Source organism: Littorina saxatilis, linkage group LG2 (genome assembly GCF_037325665.1).
Source record: "Littorina saxatilis isolate snail1 linkage group LG2, US_GU_Lsax_2.0, whole genome shotgun sequence".
Lineage (NCBI taxonomy): Eukaryota > Metazoa > Mollusca > Gastropoda > Littorinimorpha > Littorinidae > Littorina > Littorina saxatilis.
In genome coordinates, this window is record NC_090246.1 from 34648709 (window position 1) to 34669210 (window position 20502).

The 20502-nt window shown below is 44.7% G+C and overlaps 1 protein-coding gene across 1 annotated transcript; it reads left to right on the forward strand.

Moving 5' to 3' along the window:
• Window positions 1-5218: 5218 nt before the first annotated feature.
• On the forward strand, window positions 5219-18768 carry LOC138952757 (uncharacterized). Its single transcript, XM_070324480.1, has 3 exons — window positions 5219-5227; window positions 5694-7408; window positions 9679-18768. Exons 1-3 carry the CDS (start codon window positions 5219-5221, stop codon window positions 11474-11476), a joined length of 3522 nt encoding a protein of 1173 aa, XP_070180581.1. The 3' UTR covers window positions 11477-18768.
• Window positions 18769-20502: the final 1734 nt, after the last annotated feature.

Below are 20502 nucleotides of genomic sequence, written 5' to 3' on the forward strand. Positions count from 1 at the left end.
AGCTCCACTCATCAACAAGTCCCACATGTTGGCTGCACGGGCAAGGTCCCCATCAGGCTCCTCACATGAGACAGGAGCATCTTCATTTGCTGATGGCGCGATATCATCCACTGTCCCAGCAATTTGCACATCTTCTGGTACATCTGTGCTATCAATTTCCTCAATGGAGACGTCACTTAGTGTCACATCCAGGTCTGGGAGTGGCAGAGAGATTTTGAACGTTTGTGAGGTCAGGAGTGCGTTCAGAGCCGAGTCAACCAGAAAGTGGCCTCTAACTGCTCGGGACACTGCCTTGCCTTGAAGCATGTAGTTGACAGCTGTTGGTGCATATGTCAGTTCTAGCACCTCCTGCAGACCGCTGCCCTCCATCAAACGTCCAATGCAGCCCAAAAAGCTCATTTCCATGTGAAAACCTTCAAGCCTTAGAACAATGGAGGCCAAGTCAGCATCATCAGGTTTGTTGGCGACGATCTCATGGGCTTTCCAAAATAGGGGCTGGTCGAAAGTGAGCACTGGAGTCGAGCCATGTCTCTTTGCTTCCTTCGCCGTGAACAGCAGTGTAGAGTGAATGAAAGTCAGATCACCAGGGTTCATGTCGATCATTGGCAAGAAGAAAACGCTCGACTTACCAGGGTGACGGTCGTTGTGGACAGCCTGCATCGTTCCAGACCATGAAGGTCTTGCAGGCTTCAGCGGCCACACCACCTTCCACAAGACATCAAGGTGTATAGATGGGTCAACAGCTCGCAGGTTTTCTAGTTCCCTGTATGTAGTGTTCCCAAAGTGAACTGCCTTTGACTGGGAATACACGATGTCAATTGTTCCCTTTTCTTTTGAATCTTTGGAGGTGACATCCAACCTAGGAATAGGCGTTGTTCGTCGTGTTCCAGGAGTTGTGGTAGCAATCATTCCCATACCATGGAAAGAATTGTATCCATCCAAGGTACAGGAATTGTGATCCACATTGTCAGCCACGTATTGTAGAATCACATTCTTGGCACATCCTGGAATATCTGTACTTTGGGACACAGCTGCATTTGCCTCAAATCTCTGCACCTCTGTGTAGGAAGACGAGAAGCCCATCGCATTCAACACATCGATCAGATATCGGGAGCCAAAATGGTGGTGCATTTGGACTCCAAGTCCAATTTGAAGTGGGGCGATGACAACCCTAGGTCGAGCTGCCTGGACAATTGCTTGTCCCACAGATGCAATTTTATTGTCAGCATCTTTTTCGCTGAAAATCAAACGCAGGAAAAGCTGAAGGGACTGGGGAACAAAGTCCAGGTTGTACGCCCCTGAAGAAATATCCTCTGATGTTGGATATTCCTTGTTTGTCGTTGCAGAAGCAGCTTTTATTTCATTCTTTATCAGTGCTGCAGCAGCTTTCACCAGCTTCAGTTTTTCACTTTCGTCGTCATTAGTCTTCGGAGAATTGTAGAAATCATGAAGAATGGATTTAGCTGTTGTGCGGAATGTTACAACATTAGACTTGCCCAGAATGTTCGCTATGATGATTTTTTCATCAAATCTCTCCAAGAGCTTTTCCTTCATCCATTTGGTGGTCTTCTTCTTCTTCTTCTTCGTTCGTGGGCTGAAACTCCCACGTACACGTATTTTTTGCACGAGTGGAATTTTACGTGTATGACCGTTTTTTACCCCGCCAGTCCATTTGGTGGTGTAACCAACCCCTCCACTGAACTCTTGCATTTTCTGCACAAGCTCTCCGATGGTGATCTGTTCGTCATCGTGGTTAATGAGATATTCTGCTGTTTTCTCAAAAACTTCAAGTTTTTCAGTGTCCGGTGGTCTACCCACACTTCGGCTTGGAGCGTTTGTCAGTGCGTATGCACCTGGCTTGTCATTATAACGTTTGGGAATTGACAGACCAAGCGCTCTGAAGTTACAGTTACAAGTTATATGGTACACAGCATCTGCTGCATGCAGGTCTCTTGCAAATTCAAGCTTTCCCTTGACGATATCTGCCCACTCATCATTTCTTTCGTCACATTTTTTCAAAATTTCAGTTTGTAAAGATAATGTTCTGACTCTGTATGCCTCATCAGGTCCACGTGTTTTGGAAAGATTTACCCGAGTCCCACAGAAAAAGCAGCAACTTGCAAAGTCAAATCTGTGTTGCTTAGATCGTGTGCTTCGCTCTCCAAGCTCAGTCTTATCGGTATCTCTGTTTTGCTGTCTTAAGTCTTTCTCGATATTATTGTCGTTGGTGTAATCCCTTCGACACTCGATATGCACCCTTTGACCAACTGTAGGCTGAACGGTTCTGTTCTGTCTTCTCTGGCTCGAATCCTTGATTCCTGTATCAACAAACAAATAACATTGCTCACTACAAACTCTTTTTTATAGACATTTCAACAGAAGCACGCAATTTGTTAACCGGCTATGACCCCACACACTTGCTTTGATAAGTCTCACTGGATGACACCCAGTAATACAACAAACTACAAATACAGCACAACATGTAAAAGAACACCAAAGGGAAAAAACAACAAAAGAACAAAAACAAACAAAATAAAAAAGGACATAAAACAAACAAACAAACAAACAAACGTTATAGTATACAGAACACTAAGAAACTCAAATTTATCATAAGAATTGAAACAAATCAAGAGAGAGAACATACTTGCACATCCTTTCTTTCCCAGGGTATTAAACTCGACGTCACATGGTTCGTTGCATATTGGACAGGTTTTTAATGGATCATCCATTGTGGTAGCCTTTGAAGTGCTGCAAGTAAAATAGTTTTCATGAACACAAATTTGTAATGTTCAACATTGATAACAGCACCACCATTAAATACCACAATAATATATAGTGCGTCCTGCATGTTACTTATGTAATCAGTTGATTCTAGAGGAAAACAACTAAAACACATGAAAATAGGAATTTTGACTGGAATGTTCAGCCATACAAATCCTTGCTAAAAGAGAGTTTTTCAGGCGGCAGTACAGACAGTAAAACCTTCAGTTAAAGTATTTTATGGAATAGTCAAACCAAAACTAACCTTCATTGTTTTAAAGTTGTAGATGACCACAAATAAACGTCCATGCAGCTCTGGTGTATCACAAAGACTGAAGTGAAAAACTGCTTCAAATAATCAAACTGTGAAGATTCCAGCAAGATGGTATCAAAGACAGGTTGTGCTGTCAGACCAGAGTTATGGTGAGAGCATCCGGCGAGCCCGCGGTCACGGCGATCAGATTACTGATAGCCAGCCTCCCTTACCCTCTATCCAGGAACCCCCTCATCCCCCCCTCTTCCTGCTGCAGAATGGCAGGCGAGTGATGCCATGATCTCTCTGTATCGAACTTTTAATCGATCATATCTCGGCCGTGCGATCTTCAAATGGAGTCGAATTGTGTATGCATGTTAAGTGTTCCATGCTGAGCGCAGCCATTATAAAATAAATTCTTTAGGATTTAATCCTTAGTCTCCGGCAGTATGACTGAACAATAACATACTCGCTACTTTTAGGCCTGTTTATACACACTGTGGTGTTGCGCTCCAAAGCTCCTACTTTGAATGAACGGCGCAGGGGCTGGAGTGATAGCCTAGCTATTACCGACGGAATTAATTAGCTTATCAGTTATGGATTCAGTATTTATTATCTCTGTTTTCCCCCTGGGGACCCGGTAGAGGGCATACATGAATAACCTAGCGAAGAAGACGCAAACCGGCAAGTGCATTGCAGTACAACGTTAAACGTGTATTGTTTTGTTTGCTGTGTGTTATGTTTTGATGAGCTGGTTCAACTAGAAATGCAGTTTCGTCTTTTCTCAACGTCCTCCTCCTCCTCCTCTTCCCCTCCTCTTCTCCTCTTTCTCCTCCTCCTCCTCCTAATCATCATCATCATGGAAATGTTCATCATCATGAACATCTTCTTTTTCTTCTTCTATTTCTTCTTTTATTTCTTCCTCTATTTCTTGTTTGTATGTTTTTGTTTCCGTTTGTCTGTGCTTTTCGCGTCGGTGTAAGCATGTTATATCAAATGTCTATCTCTTCTTGTCCCTACTTCTGTCATATAAAACTCTTGTGTTCAGTCGCCCATTTCAAAATCGATAAGGATTGTAACAGTGAGAAGACGATAGGGGGAAAGAGTTATGGTAGGGAAGCAGATGGACCGTTTTCCCCATCTGCTAGTCTCTCCGTTTGTTTGCGATTTACTGCCTTTCTTTACTCACTTTTTCTCTCCAAACACTAGTCCCTGGATGTCAGTTTATGCTGTGAGAGTTTTTACGAGCAGGTTTAATGAGGCTGGTTGCTAGGCACACAAAGTTTCAACTGTCGCAGCTTTTTAACATTAAACAGCAGCTGCAGCTTGCGAGCCGGCTTTTGCAACTCAACACAACACAACACCACACTACAACAAGCGAAGGCAAGTCTCTTGCAGATTAATGATGATAATAGCTGTACAGCAAAAGGACACACGCTTCCCCCCGGTCGATACGCTCGTATTCAAACACGCTCGATTACATTTCAGTGCGTTTGCAAAGGATGTTCCATTTACTGCAAAAGACCTTGGTTGTACAGAGTGCATTGTGGGGCCAGGCCACGCAGACAATGGTTAGCAATAGCAATGGCACGCTTATTGTTTTGGCTTGAGTGTTGGGAGTTCAAGTGAAACAGGATTGATTTTAAATGGTTCCGTATTGCATTGTTGAACAGGAAGGCATCGCATGTAGCGCTTGTAGGGTTTGATATTAAAACCGAAAGAGATATGATTCAAGACAGCAAGATGGTTGAAATCATATGCCAGGTTCAATGTTTCTGCTTGAGCTTTTGGTATCGAAAGAAACAGTATTGGTTTTAAATGGTTCCGTTGTGTGTTGTTGGATTCAAAGATATAGCGAGAAGAGTGTGTGGTACGGTTTATTCTTTATAATGAAAACAGATTTTACGTTTTACATTTCAGAACAGCCGGATGGCTAAACCGATGCCGCTGTCACTATTGGTTCAACAGAAATATGACTGGCTTGTTCTTATTTGAGTAGAACGAAACAGCGAGTATAGACACAAAGGTTTGATCTTCTGTATGGATCAGACCTTTCACTATTGATTCAAAACTGCAGGGTGTCGCTGGCATTGTTTGATATAGGCTACAGCCTGACATTTGGATGGTGCAGATTTTGCATTGGTGGATGACTAAAACTGATAGCGCGCGGGATGGTAAAAATAACTAAAATCGATGGCCTCGGTAATGTTGCTGGTAAGGGACCCGTCAAGTGTAAAGCAAGTCAAATCCTCAGAATGGCGACTGACTTTCTACTGTTGACATCAGAACATGATGCTGTGCGTTTCTGCTCTATCGAGACACATCTGGTTTGCGCGCATTTGGTGTTGTTGCGTTTACTAGTTACAGCGGCAAAAGCTTTTAGCTTTTTTTTCTACAACTGATAGATGCGGAATTATTTGCCCTTACTCTTACGTGTACAACTGGGTAGAGTTGATTTTTATATGTTTTCTTCGGTCTTTCAGTCATAGTAGATTGTTTCAGCTGTTTAGGTTGAGGTTTCAGACATGCCTCATCAGAAGCAGCCTTGTGATTTCATGACTGTACCTGCTGGATGATATTCATCTCCTATGCTTTTAATAATTTGCTTTTGACATTAAGTGTTTCTTGGTAGTAAAGCTGTGTAAAACGAATTGCTGACTTTTCGTTCGCTGTGTTACAGAATGGGAAAACGCCATCCCTAGACGGTCTGTCCGGCGACGAAGGCAAGAAGAAGTTCAAGTCCAGCTCGTCAAAGAAGAAAAAGAAAGGCAAAGAGAAAGTGAAAGACCGGGACAAAGAGAAAGACAAGGACAAACACAGGGACAAAGACGGCATCAAAAACGAAGTCAACGGCGCAGTACCGGCCCTCAGTAACTCCACACCTCTCACAGTCACGGCCCCAGATGTGGCAGACAAGGAAACCAACTCGTCCGTCGACTCGTCCTCGTCTTCAGAAGACGAAGACTCTTCAGAGGACGAGTCGGACGAGGGGGAGAAGAAGACGAAACCTGAGGGCAACGGAGGTCTCGTGACTCAGCCACCGGAACAGCCCGCGGAGCAACCCAAGCGCGTGGAAGCCATCAAGGTGAAGATTCCCCGCAACCTTGCCAACGTCACCCACAACCCGCAGTCGTCGTCTGAAGAGTCCAGCACGTCCGGGGAGTCGTCCTCGGATGACGAGTCTGACGACGACGGCAGCAGCGAGGAGGACGAGATCGACACCGAAGGGGCGACGACGACGACGACGACTGTGGTGGACCCCAACGAACCCCTTTTCCCTGACCTGAAACTGAAACCGACCGTCACCATCAAGAAACCCGTACCCCCGCCTCCTCCTTCCGCCCAGCCCCCTCCCCCTGGCCCTCCTCCCCCTGGCCCTCCTCCTGCGGAGGACAGCAAAAAGGAGAGTTCTTCCGAGGACGATGAGCCCCTCGCCAACTTCAACCGCAAGACTCCGACCAAGAAGGACCAGAGGGGAGAGGAGGAGAGTGAAGAACTGCTCAGAGGCATCAACGGGTCTGATACTGGTATGGGTACTGCTGCAGCAACTGGTGATACGAAAGTGGAAGCCTTTCCTGGTTTTGCTGAAGAGAAGAAGATGGAGGTGGGAGAAGAAGAAGAAAAAGTCACGCCTATGGACACTGACGAGGCAGGAGCAGTTCCAGTGGAAGCTACCAACAACGAAAGCCACACGGTGAAGGAGGAGACAACTCCTACCCCAGCGGAGACGTATGCTACCCGGCTTACCCCTACCGCAAACCCAAACGAAGACGTTGAAATGCAGGATGATAGTGACAACACCCAACCGAGCGATTTGACAATGACTGGAGCAGCGGAAAGCAAACCAGAAGAAAGCTCGAAACACGACCAATCTGCTGCAGCAAATACAGTGGAAAACATTCCGTCAATTCCATCCAAAGAACCCACATCTCCAGCCACTCCAACCACAACCAACATCTCGGCCACACATAACGAGGACAACAACAACAGTAGTGGTAATATCAGCAGTAACATCAACATCCCAAGAGAGAACACAGACAACTTACCCGAAGAAAACCCAGAACCTTCAAAACCTGCAACCCAAACAGAACCACTTCCCATGCTCTCTCCAGCGGAGGCCACCACGGAAGAACGACCAAGCAACAACGAACCACAAAAAGACTACAAGCCAGAAGAAGGAGAAAAAGCAACCGAGGAAGCAGAATCCGCAGCAGTTGACCTGTCCGCAGAGGGAAAGCCAGCCTCCCCAGGCCTGCCCCAGACGCCAAGTGGAGTGGACAGTCCGGCAGCAGCAAGCGGGGCAGGGAGCGAAGACGACAGTGGATGGCCCAAGAAGGACATCCCTGCCGTCCCTCCCTTGGTTCCTGTGGCCAAGACTGAGCGCAAACCGACAGGGTGAGTTGTTTGTACCGTGATACGACCCTTGTTTGTCTTTCTGGCTGGATCAGAATATCTGTCCTTTTTCTCCTATCTACATTCTTCCACACTGGCACTGAGTTTTACTTTCTTCTTTTTATCTTCTTCTTCTTCTTCTTCTTCTTCTTCTTCTTCTTCTTCTTCTTCTTCTTCTTCTTCTTCTTCTTTTCCATACTGGCCGTGACTATTCTCTCTGAGGCTCTCTTTCTCTCTGTCTCTGTCTCTGTCTCTGTCTCTGTCTCTCTCTCTCTCTCTCTCTCTCTCTCTCTCTCTCTCTCTCTCTCTCTCTCTCTCTCTCTCTCTCTCCGCATGGTTTAAATGCATTTTTCATGTCTAGTGTGCTAGCCTGGTCTGGATTAATTACTTGTACTTGTGTTTGGCTGCTTTGTATTTCACCGGGAGATAAGCAAGCTTATCTAACTGTCATGTTTTGTCGAAAATTAAATAACAAGATATCTACCGTCACACCAACTCGCCCCTTCTCCAGCCTCACACCCCCCTCTTCTGCCACAGCACCCTGTACCTAATCTCTCCCTCCGCACGAGATTAAAATAATGTATATGCCCGCTTTGCGACCCCTGTATTTATCCACGTTTTTAGCAGTTTTGTTTTAGCTTTGTGCGAAGGTGGAAAGAGCGCGCACAGTGAGTAGAGAAATGTCAAAGTTGACGCTACAATTTACAGTCTACACACACAGACGTTTTCCCCTTGCTGCCATGACACTCAACAACGCAGGCGCGCGGCGTTTTAATTATGTTAAACAAATCTTTCTCTGACGGTTTCTCTGTCTCTCTCTCTGTCTCTCTGTCTCTCTGTCTCTGTCTCTGTCTCTGTCTCTCTATCTCTCTCTGTGTGTCTCTCTCTCTTTTCTCTCTCTCTCTCTCTCTCTCTCTCACTTTTCATCTCTCTTGCGCTCTCTCTCTCTTCTCTCTTCTCTCTTTCTCTCTCCTCTCTTTCTCTCTCTCTCTCTCTCTCTCTCTCTCTCTCTCTCTCTCTCTCTCTCTCTCTCTCTCTCTCTCTCTCTCTCTCTCTCTCTCTCTCTCTCTCTCTCTCTCGCCTGATTGGTTTCATTCCGTATTTAAGAAAACCGAGATTAATCTGAAGAGTTGGGCTTCTGATCACGTTTAGTGGCACTCAGCTGGCACAAGGAGAAAGCGATGGACAGACATAATTATACAGATAGAGAGTAACAAAAATATGTTCTCGGAAGTTAGCAGCCATACATTTTCAACGCCTGTGCTTTGCCATTGCAAAACATGCTTCGCCTTCATGTATACATGTGACTGCCGTTCAAAGAGTTGAGTGACATCAGCCGCTCTAAGCGTATGACAAGATGAAAGGTCAAAAATCTTATTCGCATGATGACCTATTGTATATCACTTAGAGGTTTGACATTTTCAAACGCGATTCCTGAACAGACAGTCGCTGATTTGCCTTCACAGGGACTGCCGGAGGCAGACTGCGATAATAGATAAGACGTCTTTCCTCTTTGTGCACGTTGCTCGGAATGGTGATGAGAAACATATTTTTTTAACAGGAAAAGTTAATGATTTTATAAGAAAAGAAAAAAAACAAGAAGAGAAAAATGATACAGTATAGGGTTTAGGACAATCTTTGAAGCACTGAAGTTTGAAATGTCTGACCATACTGATCAGGGGTCGGTTATGTAAAACGTTTGATGAGCCTGTACAGTCTTATGTTGTCTAAAGGATCTATAGGTCATACCTGATAAGTTGCCACCAAACCTGAAACTAGATGGGAGAGAGAGAGATGGGGAGGGGAGATAGAGAGATGGGGAGGGGAGAGAGAGAGATGGGGATGGGAGAGAGAGAGATGGGGAGGGGAGATAGAGAGATGGGGAGGGGAGAGAGAGATGGGGAGGGGAGAGAGAGAGATGGGGAGGGGAGAGAGAGAGATGGGGAGGGGAGAGAGAGAGATGGGGATGGGAGAGAGGAAGGGGTGAGAGGGGGGTAAAGTTGTAACAGCACATGGTTGTCACCACCCCCCTCCCTCGCCCCTGTTCCCCCAAAGTCACATATCTCTCTGTATTGTTCTCTGTTATTCTTTAATACCGTTGTTGTTGTTGTTGTTGTTGTTGTTGTTGTTGTTGTTGTTGTTGTTGTTGTTGTTGTTGTTGTTGTTGTTGTTGTTGTTGTTGTTGTTGTTACCATTTGTGTGCACATGAATAATAAGATGCTTGACACATGTAAGCTTGTTTTTTTTATCAATTCGATGAATGGTTGTTGCAGAAACAAGCTGTCCAGGCTGAGCAACATCATCGACAACTTGCGGGTGACGAAGGAAAAGCAGGTGGGCGAGCAGGATGACACCCCTGAGCGCAAGGCCTCCCCTCTCCCCCTCCCCAAATCTTCTTCCCTGCCTCCCCAGCTTGTCTCGCGAATGGGAGAGGACAAGAAACCTTCTGGATCTAGCTTCACCCCTCCACCCCCCGCCCACCACCGCTACTCCTCCCCCCACCTGCCTTCCCCCCACCAAGCCCACCAGCAGTCATCGTCATCATCGTCGTCTGCAACAGCAACGTCAGGGTCCAAGCAGCGTCATTCTCCCTCCCCTAGTCAGCACAGCCGTAGACCTTCATCCTCGTTGCCTACATCATCGCAAGCGTCGTCGAGTCATGCGCACCACCCGCCAGGGTCATCGTCGTCATCATCCCACACCAGCGGCAGCAAGTCCAACAAGCCATCGTCATCGTCATCATCGTCGTCATTGCACCACAGCTCATCCAGCAACCGTCCTACCACATCCACGCCTTCCTCTTTTGTCTCAATCCCCTCCATTCTGTCCTCATCGTCGTCATCGCCCTCTGCGGTTGTCTCTGCTGCCGGTTCCTCACCGATGCTGTCGGCGAGCTCAGCTCTGTCCCGGCAGCACGAGCAGATGGCCCTATTGCAGCAAGCCATGATGCGCGGCATGACGCCGGCAGAGCTCGGCCAGGCCCAGCTGATGGCCATTCAAATGGCGCAGGCAGAAGCCGCCTTACAGCAGGCCAACTACATGCAGAAGATGTCAGAGATGCAGAAGATGTCGGCCTCCATGTCGGCACAGAGCAAAGCGGAGCGCGACTACCAGATGGCGCTGTCTTCTCTCATGCCCTGGCCGCCCCGCCCCGACCTCCTCAACCCCTTCCACCCCCTGGCCCAACACCACCTCCTGGCTGTGCAGCAACAGCAGCATCTACAACAACAGATGCGGGACAAGGAGCTGGAGAAGGAGAAGCAGAAGCAGCAGCAGAAACTGCGCGAGAGAGAACAGCAGCAGAAACGTGATCGGGAGAGAGAGCGGGAACAGCAGAAGCAGCGACAGGAGCAGCTGGAGCGCAAGCTGCAACAACAGAAACTGCAGGAGCAGCAGCAGCAGTTCAAACAGAAACAGATCCAGATGATGCAAGACCAGCAGCGCAAGCTGGATGCCGCCCACTCACAGTTCCAGCGGGACGTGGCCAAGCGGTCCTACGAGGCAATGGCGGCGGGGCTGGGGCTGCCATCCGCGGGCGGCGAGACCCCCAGAAAGGCCCACAGCGATGCCAAGAAGGCGCGCACCATGCCGGGCAGCTACTCAACCAACACCCTTACCACAGGCAAGCCACCCCCCAGTCACACCAAGGAGAACGGCAGAGATGGCAGCAGCAGCAGAGGGGGTGGTGGCAGTTCCCACACTTCATCATCCTCCTCCTCAGCTGCCGCCGCCGCAGCTGCCGCAGCTCTGAACCTCCCAGTCCCCATCCCTCTTTCCCCCGTGGCTCCCCCCAGAATGTGGTCCTCCCACTTCCCCCACTCCCTCCCCGCTCCCACCATGGACATGGCGCACCTCTCACGCCTGTACGGGCTGAGCGAGGAGACGGCCAAGCAGATGGCCTCGGCTGCCGCTGTCAGTGGCGCCTCCAGGACTGCTCACACTGCCACCAGTTCTTCTGGGAGGAGCGCTCACTCTGCCACCTCCTCCTCCACCGCGTCCTCCGCGGGAGTGGGTTCTGGTGGCGGTGGCGGTGCTGGTGGTGAGGTGCTGGATCTCAGTGTCAAACGTTAGGAAGGAGAAATGTTCCTTGCGGCAACCGTGGAGTACATGTGAAGTCCAAGAGATATCCACGAAAAGACTGCTCCGCTCGTTCATGCGAAGTTATTTCAAAGAACCTGATGAAGTTTCAGTCCAAAAGATCTTGGAGCTACTATACAATCGTGGAGAGTTTGTTTAAGGAACCTGATCGTTAGTCTTTTGCAAGAACGACCCAAGAGATGGAGTAACTGTGGGTTCTTTTGGAGTCAGTGTTAGTCTGTTCATAAAGTACGGTGTAAGAAGTAACTAGACATTCGTATGGCGTTTGTTTAACAAGTATGAGTGCAAGGCAGGATACTGGGGCCACTATCTGTGTGTAAACTGAGTACGTTATCATTTCAGAAAGCCACTGGAAACACTTGTTGCGTGTGAATTGAGTACATGGTCAGTACAGACACAGTTTTAACAGAGCTGCCTTGGACTGTGCGGTACACATGTCCCAGTACGCATGTCCCATCTAGAGAGAATCCTTCTGAAGAACACGAGTTCAGTTCAGACAAACGTTCTCGTTACGCACACATTTTCTGTTCAGAGATAATTCTGTGGAATAACTGGAATGTGAAGTCTGACTGCGGAGTACTTTCTTGGAGCCAAAGGAAAACGTTACACTTTGTCAGTGTCGAAATATTCCCTTGATGTGTCTGGGGGGTCAGAAAATTCCTCTCAGTACGTACGCGTAGATGGCTCTTTGCAGTAAATGGTAATGGTATGTCAGTCCATCACAGACTCTGGAAGTCTTTTCTGGGAGCGACTGGAAGACGTTACACATTGTCAATTCATATAGATGTTCCTTGATTTGCCATTGAGGGCCATGGGTGTTTCCTTGAAGGCACATGAGAACATTACGCTCTGTAAGTTCACACAGAAGCGTTTAGAGTATCTTAAGCACCAATGTTTTAAGCCGAGTTTGGGAGTATATATTCTTGAAGGAACTGGATAGCATACTCATTGTCTCTTCATAGACAATCTCTTGGAATATTGAGTGCCAGTCTTTTCCCCAGATTATGGTGGGAGTGTTTTCTGGAAACAGCCAGAATACATACACAGGCATTATCAATTCAGTGACGGTTTCGAGGGAGTATCAAAAATACAAGGCTTTTCAGCAGATGCTGGGAGTATTTTTCCTGGAATACATACGCATTGACAGTTCAAACAAAGAGCTCTTCAGGGTGTATGGACATAATGGAGTGCTAGACTAATAACTAATATCACTTTCTTGGAACACTGCGGCATTACCAGTTTATAGACAGTTTGTTGAACGTGCAGTGATTTCAGTGCTGACATTCTCTTTACCTACTGTTTGGGAGTACACTTTCTGGAAGGAGCTAGATTACCTAATTCAACGTTGTTAATCAATGCTGAGACTGAATTCTTTGGAGTACTACTCAACCGCATTTTTATATTTGTTTGGTGCATACATGTGAGATGTGTATACATGTGTCAGATAACCACGTAGAGCAGTACAAAGAACAAATCTGCACGTAATGTTCAGTTTATTTTGCACGGTTTCTGAGGGAGCATGGAACCCCTGCATAGCTCTGCATACAATCAGCTTTGCCATTCTGTCAGCAATGTCCTTCTTGAGGTTGTGACTGTGTATGACTTGAATAAGGCGGCATACTTTGAACAATAATGCAATTGCCAGAAAAACAGCTCTAGACGAGTTTCTTCTAATCATCGTCTTCTTCATGTAGGGACTTTGTCATGAGACTGGCACTGCATTGCACTACAGACGGGATTACAAAACGTCTTCTTCATGTAGGGACTTTGTCATGAGACTGTCGCTGCATTGCACTACAGACGGGATTACAAAACGTCTTCTCCATGTAGGGACTTTGTCATGAGACTGTCGCTGCATTGCACTACAGACGGGATTACAAAACGTCTTCTTCATGTAGGGACTTTGTCATGAGACTGTCGCTGCATTGCACTACAGACGGGATTACAAAACGTCTTCTTCATGTAGGGACTTTGTCATGAGATTGTCATTGCATTGCACTACTGACGGGATCACAAAACGTCTTCTTCATGTAGGGACTTTGTCATGAGATTGTCGCTGCATTGCACTACAGACGGGATTACAAAACACCAACGGAGAATACACAAATGTCATATCTGTATTTATTGTAATGAAAGTGACATCGGTATGTCAAACAAGGTTTGCTTGTGACCATGGAATACAACACCTGATGAACAATTTACTGCTCTTGCTGTTGTCTTCATCATGTACCCTTTCTTTTCACCTTCATCATACAATGTTTTTTATGATTCTGAATTTCTTACAGCTCCATGACTGATATCTTTTTAATTTTCTTTAAAGAACTCATGATACGTTCCTGCGTTGGCAGTCTCAGCGGTTTCTTTAGGAGTTTGTAAACGTTTATTCACTTAAGGTTATTTAACCAACACACTTAAACCTGAAAATAATAAATTACATTCAAACCTTTAAAGTGTTTCCAGTTGGAAAAGCAAATAACACCAATTATATAATGCAGCGGTTGGAATCATTATTGTCGGTAAAGCTGTTTAATTGTAATTTGTATTGATTCCACAGATTGTTATCCGCAATGTGAATGACTTCCAAAACTCAGGATGCCTTGACTGCTAAAATCTGAAGAAGTGGTACTGGCTGTAGTTGTTAGTGACTTACCCTTTTCATTCACAATCTGACAATCACACGGCAGACGGAGGCTATCTTGGCTCAGGCTGGAGATATGTTCCCTCCCGTGTTTAGGCCACAGGTCTGTTCAGAATGTTACATGGGATGAGAGAATCCTTCCGCTTTGGCATCTGCTAACAAAGACCATGCTTGTTTCCTGTGCGGAATGGGAATGTTTTATTCAAATAATGTTGTGAGTTTCGGAGATTAACAGAGTAATGAATAGACGATTTTCGGAAATAACTCCGTCGGGTTTGTACGGGTTGTGAAAAAGTTAATACCCTTGCTTTTCCTCGCCAGTGATTGGCCCCTCCAATGTTTGTTCGGGTAAAAAGCAAGGGCATTCACTCTTTCACAACCCATGCAAACCCAAAAGAGATATTTTCGGAATTCGCCTATTACGAAATATGAATTTCAGAAAAACAGTCCGTCCATGCACAGGAAATAGCAAGGCGGTTGAGTTTTGTTATACATGTCCAAGTGGAATACTGTTCTTTCCCCTTGTAGACGTCCGGGGAGTGACTGTGACGGTTAAAAGGGGATCCCAACTCAGAGGTTTATCGGTTATTTCATCTCGTAGCCAAACGTGGTTCTGACAAGGATGCTCAGCTTCTAGCGAAAGATACACGTGAGATAGTTGGCAGTTGCCCACACTGCGTAGACCCATAGAATACCAGAAAACCTAGTACCTGTAAGTACAAAGCTGAACATACTTCACTTTTCCTGTTTTTGTAAGTAAACTGCCACATGACGTTGCGTTCAGAATCTGTAGTTCTTATTTTCTGCATTGATTTTCATTGTTGTTGCTTTTGCATCGCTGGGTTGAGCTGTTTAAACTAGGTCATCGCCCAGCTGCTTATAAAGAGAATATATATTTCTCTCTTCTCCCCTCTCCCCCATACCCGATTGGTTACCGCGTACGTACTTCTTTTTTTGTGAAACACAATTTGCCTTTGTTTTTGTATACTATCGGTATTATGCCTAAGTTGTTTCTTTTGTTTGCAATGTATGGATAATCATTCAAAGCAATGTGTCGTTGTGACAAACAAAAAATGCAGGCAGCAGTATTGAGTTCATTTGGGTAATCCCGCGACATCACCTGTATCACTTTCAGAACCCATTTTTTGTTTGGAGCGAGGAAGCACCTGCGTTTCATTGACATGTTTGACAGTGAAAGAGATTCGGATATTCTGTGACACCCTTTGAATAATTCTCTTTGTCGGATTATCTGCTACCTTGCGTCGAACTTCAGCGAGTGCAGAGATGATAACATGCGGATGAGATGTAAAACTATTGTTGGAATGCCTATGATTGTACTTTTTGAATGACGTTTCCAATGGGAGGATTGGATCTGATATTTCACAGGTCACTATGTTGATTGTGACTTTATATGTAGAAAGTTTGCTTCATGACGATGTATTCGTTCCACCAATAACTAATTTACAAAAGTTTCTACGCAATATGATCGATTTATTTTATGTTTCTCTGAGAGGAACTTCCAAACCACATCAGTTCCACATTGTTGTCAATGCAAACTGTCCAAGAATCGTGTTGTGAAAATTCAGCTGCTTATCATTTTATGAAACAGTTTACTTACCTTTCTGATTCACCTGAGCAATCTGGGGAGTCGTAGAATTCATTTGTGTATATAATAGTCCATTCTTTAAGTATCGTAGATGTAGGAAGTTGACGACGACAGCAACTGAGTTGATGATGTGAACTTCAAGCGTTTAAGATATTTAATACAATTAGACGTGTCTTCATTTGAGCGCATGTTTATGTGTGTAACATCCATTCGTGTAAACTACTAACGAGATGTAAGATGGGAAAGAAGAAATAAAGGCGACGATAATGAAAACCAATTACTCATTTGAAGTGTACCTTCTTTCAGGTGTGAACGATCATATACACCATCTCATGATCTGTCAATGCTCTCATGGGGGATCTGACCATAACACACCAACATTTTTTGCAGAATAGGATTTTTTTGCTGAGTTCATTTCGACTATTGGTGTTTGTCCTAGTGGGAGGATGCTCTTGTCCCATGAAAACGTCTGGACGGATCTATGGTGTGTTGTTATGATGATTTCAGGGTTAATCCTGGGAGAAAACAATTATGGGACACAATCGAAGGCGCGAAGCCCAAGGCAGGCTAACGCAGTAATCTGGTCCGGGGGTTTGCCTCCCCGGATCATTTTTAGTCCATAGAAACTAAATGGTTCAATCTGGAGCTCAGAATGTGCTACCGTATTATGTGTCCTCATTCCAAATGCTGTGCTCCAATGCAAACTGCACCCCCCGCGGGTTAGGGGGAAGAACTTACCCGATGCTCCCCGGCATGTCGTAAGAGGCGACTAATGGATTCTGTTTCTCCTTTTACCCTTGTTAAGTGTTTCTTGTATAGAATATAGTCAATTTTTGTAAAGATTTTAGTCAAGCAGTATGTAAGAAATGTTAAGTCCTTTGTACTGGAAACTTGCATTCTCCCAGTGAGGTTATATTGTACTACGTTGCAAGCCCCTGGAGCAAATTTTTGATTAGTGCTTTTGTGAACAAGAAACAATTGACAATTGGCTCTATCCCATCTTCCCCCTTTCCCCGTCGCGTTATAACCCTTCGTGGTTGAAAACGACGTTAAACACCAAATAAAGAAAGAAAAGAAAGAAAGAATGCAAACTGTGCAGTGTCACCAAATCTCGATGAGCCCTTTGACTCGCTGAAGGGAATTCGTATGGGTCATTTTCAGATTGTACACGCGCCAGTGAGCGGTACGTTAGTAAACCGACCCGTGTGTTTGACAAGAGAAGGACGGTGCCTTTAAAACAATGGTTTCCTTAGACTTAGAGATTTTATGTTCCTTTGATCATGAGTTTTTTATGACACTTTCTTGCTGGTCCCTCATTGCCATGTGTCAGTGGAAGGGACGTTAAAACCAACGACCTTACGCTGATCGAGGAAAAGCGGTAAAAGACATACATATTCACCTGGGGGAAGTTTATTTGGTTTGCCGTTGAGGTTACGGTATCTGATATATATAGATAACTAATAGGCGAAACAACAGACAGGCGAAAATGATAACGTGCGTTATACGTGATTTGATAGATTTATTCTTTATTGGTATGAATTGCTTAAATGTGAACACTGTATAATTAGCTAGGTGTGCTCGTACAGCCACTGACGGCTATCCCTTTTTCGGACTGATATGCTGCACTCAAAGTTGTATCACTGTCAGGTCTGGACACCACTGAAGCTTCCCCAACGTTAAGTGAGTGTAAAAGGGCCTTCTTTCCCTGGAAATGATCAGCACACTGTCACAGATCTGTGCAGGTTTTACTTTTACAAGAGCATCCTTCCACCTGGACACATACCGAACATCAACAGCCTCGCTACAGATTGGATTTTTTTTTATGAAATGATTTTACACATTGACAGACGTTAACTATTCCAGCGAAATAAAAATCCCACTGTGCAGAAAGGAACCAGGCTGCACTTGTTAGTATGCTTTGGAGCTAAGATGTTGATATCAAGGCAAGGCAAGGCAAGACAAGGCAACGGATTTATTCAAGAAACCCCAAGGTGGTACATGGAGAGAAAATCAAAATTTGACTAAATGTAAAAAGGGGGAAAAAAGATCCCAGGTTGCAGCGTCAACGGATCTGGTGTGCTAATATTACAAGATGGTTTATACGGGATGTAAGCTACCTGTACATGAAAGCTTTGAACGGGGTCAGTGCGACATGCCTAATATGTTTTGATCATAATTTTCATTGTATGTAATTTATGGCAGTTTTTGTTCGACTGTTTCATCATTGTGTATAATAGTCGTCATACATTTATACATCACAATTTGCACTTTCTTCGAATTATGCACTTGCAGTATTAACATTTATTATTATTATTATTATCATCATTACGACGACCATTTCCCACATGGACGCAATGCCCGTCTTTGAGATTTTTTGTTTGTTCTTTATTGAAAGATGGGTTTTTTTTTGTTTAATAAAATTTTGTTTTTGTGTATGGGGGTGTGGTGGGTGGGTGGAGACTATGTTTATAACTTCCCTTAACTGCGGCATTGACATCTTGTACATTAAAACTGAAAATAAAAACATGACTAAAATGTACGACTTATGTTTGGTTTCCTCTTGTTGTATGTAACTTGTAAGCTTTGTTGTTGTTGGTGTTGGTGTTGGTTGAATGTTGTTTTATACTGTTTGTGTATTTCACTGTTCTGAGAAATCTGTCACCCCCCGCGGATTTGGGGGAAGAATTTACCCGATGCTCCCCAGCATGTCGTAAGAGGCGACTAACGGATTCTGTTTCTCCTTTTACCCTTGTTAAGTGTTTCTTGTATAGAATATAGTCAATGTTTGTAAAGATTTTAGTCAAGCAGTATGTAAGAAATATTAAGTCCTTTGTACTGGAAACTTGCATTCTCCCAGTAAGGTCATATATTGTACTACGTTGCAAGCCCCTGGAGCAAATTTTTGATTAGTGCTTTTGTGAACAAGAAACAATTAACAAGTGGCTCTATCCCATCTTCCCCCCTTTCCCCGTCGCGATATAACCTTCGTGGTTGAAAACGACGTTAAACACCAAATAAAGACAGAAAGAAATCTGTCGTTACGTTTTGCATATGTCTGTTGGTTTCTATGGTGATTTGTATAATGTTTGACCAGGTTCTTAATGTGAAGACTGAGGTAGTCATAACCCAGCTTGCTCTTTTACACTCCCATCTAGGGTAGACATTCTGATTCAGAACATGATTAAAGTAGTCAAGGTGAACATTTTGGCATTACATCACAAACGTCAGAAAACGGAAGCATAAAAAACATCACGCACACAAAAGTTCTCTCAAGCTCTATTAGACAAACATAAACAAGCACAATATTGTTGTAACGTGTTCACAGTGGCGCTCAGTGAGCCTTTATCAAAACGTACTGCTAGGGATTTGCTCGGAACACAATGAGGCCTCACTATGGCAAAGGTGTTAAGGTTCAGGAACATAGCATTACTCTGCAGAAGCACTTACGGCGCCGTAAATGGATTGTAGACTGCTCAGCGGTTAGGGTTGTCCCATACTCTGCATAGATTTTCTTTCATTTACGGAGCCGTAGATGGCTGGTTGCGTTACCGGTTGTAGGGGGGGAGATACTTTGTCTCACATTTGGGGTGTTAAACACACACACACACACACACACACACACACACACACACACACACACACACAAAGACGCACACACATACACAAACACACACACACATACACATATATATATATATATATATATATATATATATATATATATATATATATATACACACTCACACTAAAACAAGAAGGTAACGATAAGACAAAGCCCACAGTGATTGGGGCTATCTCTACGGCGCCGTAAATCCTACACACACACACATTCACAGACACACACACACATACACACACACGCACGTAATACACACACACACACACACACACACACACACACATAACGTCATCAACAACGCTCCTTTGTAAAAGATAACTATCGAGGAAGGAAAAGCAGAACACAAACACGTCAGTTGTGCCATGGAATGCCCCAATTCAACTGTGCCTGGTGATACTCGTACCTCTACGGCGCCGTAAATTGTTCACACACACACACACACACACACACACACACACACATACACACACACACACATACACACACACACAGACGCACACACACATACACCACACACCACTCACACACACACATATATACACACACATACACACACACATACACACACACACACACACACACACACACACACACACACACACACACACACACACACATACGCACAAAAACAATAAACAATGAAATGTTGCAGTCATTCTTTGTAGCTTACGTTTTTAATCAAGGCAAACAGAAATACATGCTGAATTTAAAAATGAGAACCAGTTGTGCTAGGCCGTACCTGAATCCCACAATAATCGGAACAATATCTACGTCGCCGTATATCTTTCATTGAAGAATTGAAGGAGAGAAGGAAGATAGAAACAGAAATAAGAACAACTTGTCATAAAAACTGCCATGCATGCATTCCGCAGTGATCGGAATGTATCTACGGCGCCGTAAATCGTTCACACATATTTCCCTTATTCCTTTTTTTGCTTCGGTAATCCTCTTGCGCAATTCCGACTCTATACACGTGCTTTCATGACGAGAATACTAGAATACGAGTTCATTCCGTGAAGAAAAGAGAATAAGAAAGAAAGAAACGAAAATAGAAAGGGAGGTAAAAATGAAAGAACATCGAAACAGAACGGCGTGTGTCTTTCTTTCTTTATTCCAGCGTCGCGGACGACGCTGGT

Bases quoted from the DNA above. Each gene is read 5' to 3' on its own strand.
- LOC138952757 (XM_070324480.1), top strand. The intron at 7,409-9,678 runs GTGAGTTGTTTG...TGGTTGTTGCAG, and splicing joins ACTGAGCGCAAACCGACAGG to AAACAAGCTGTCCAGGCTGA.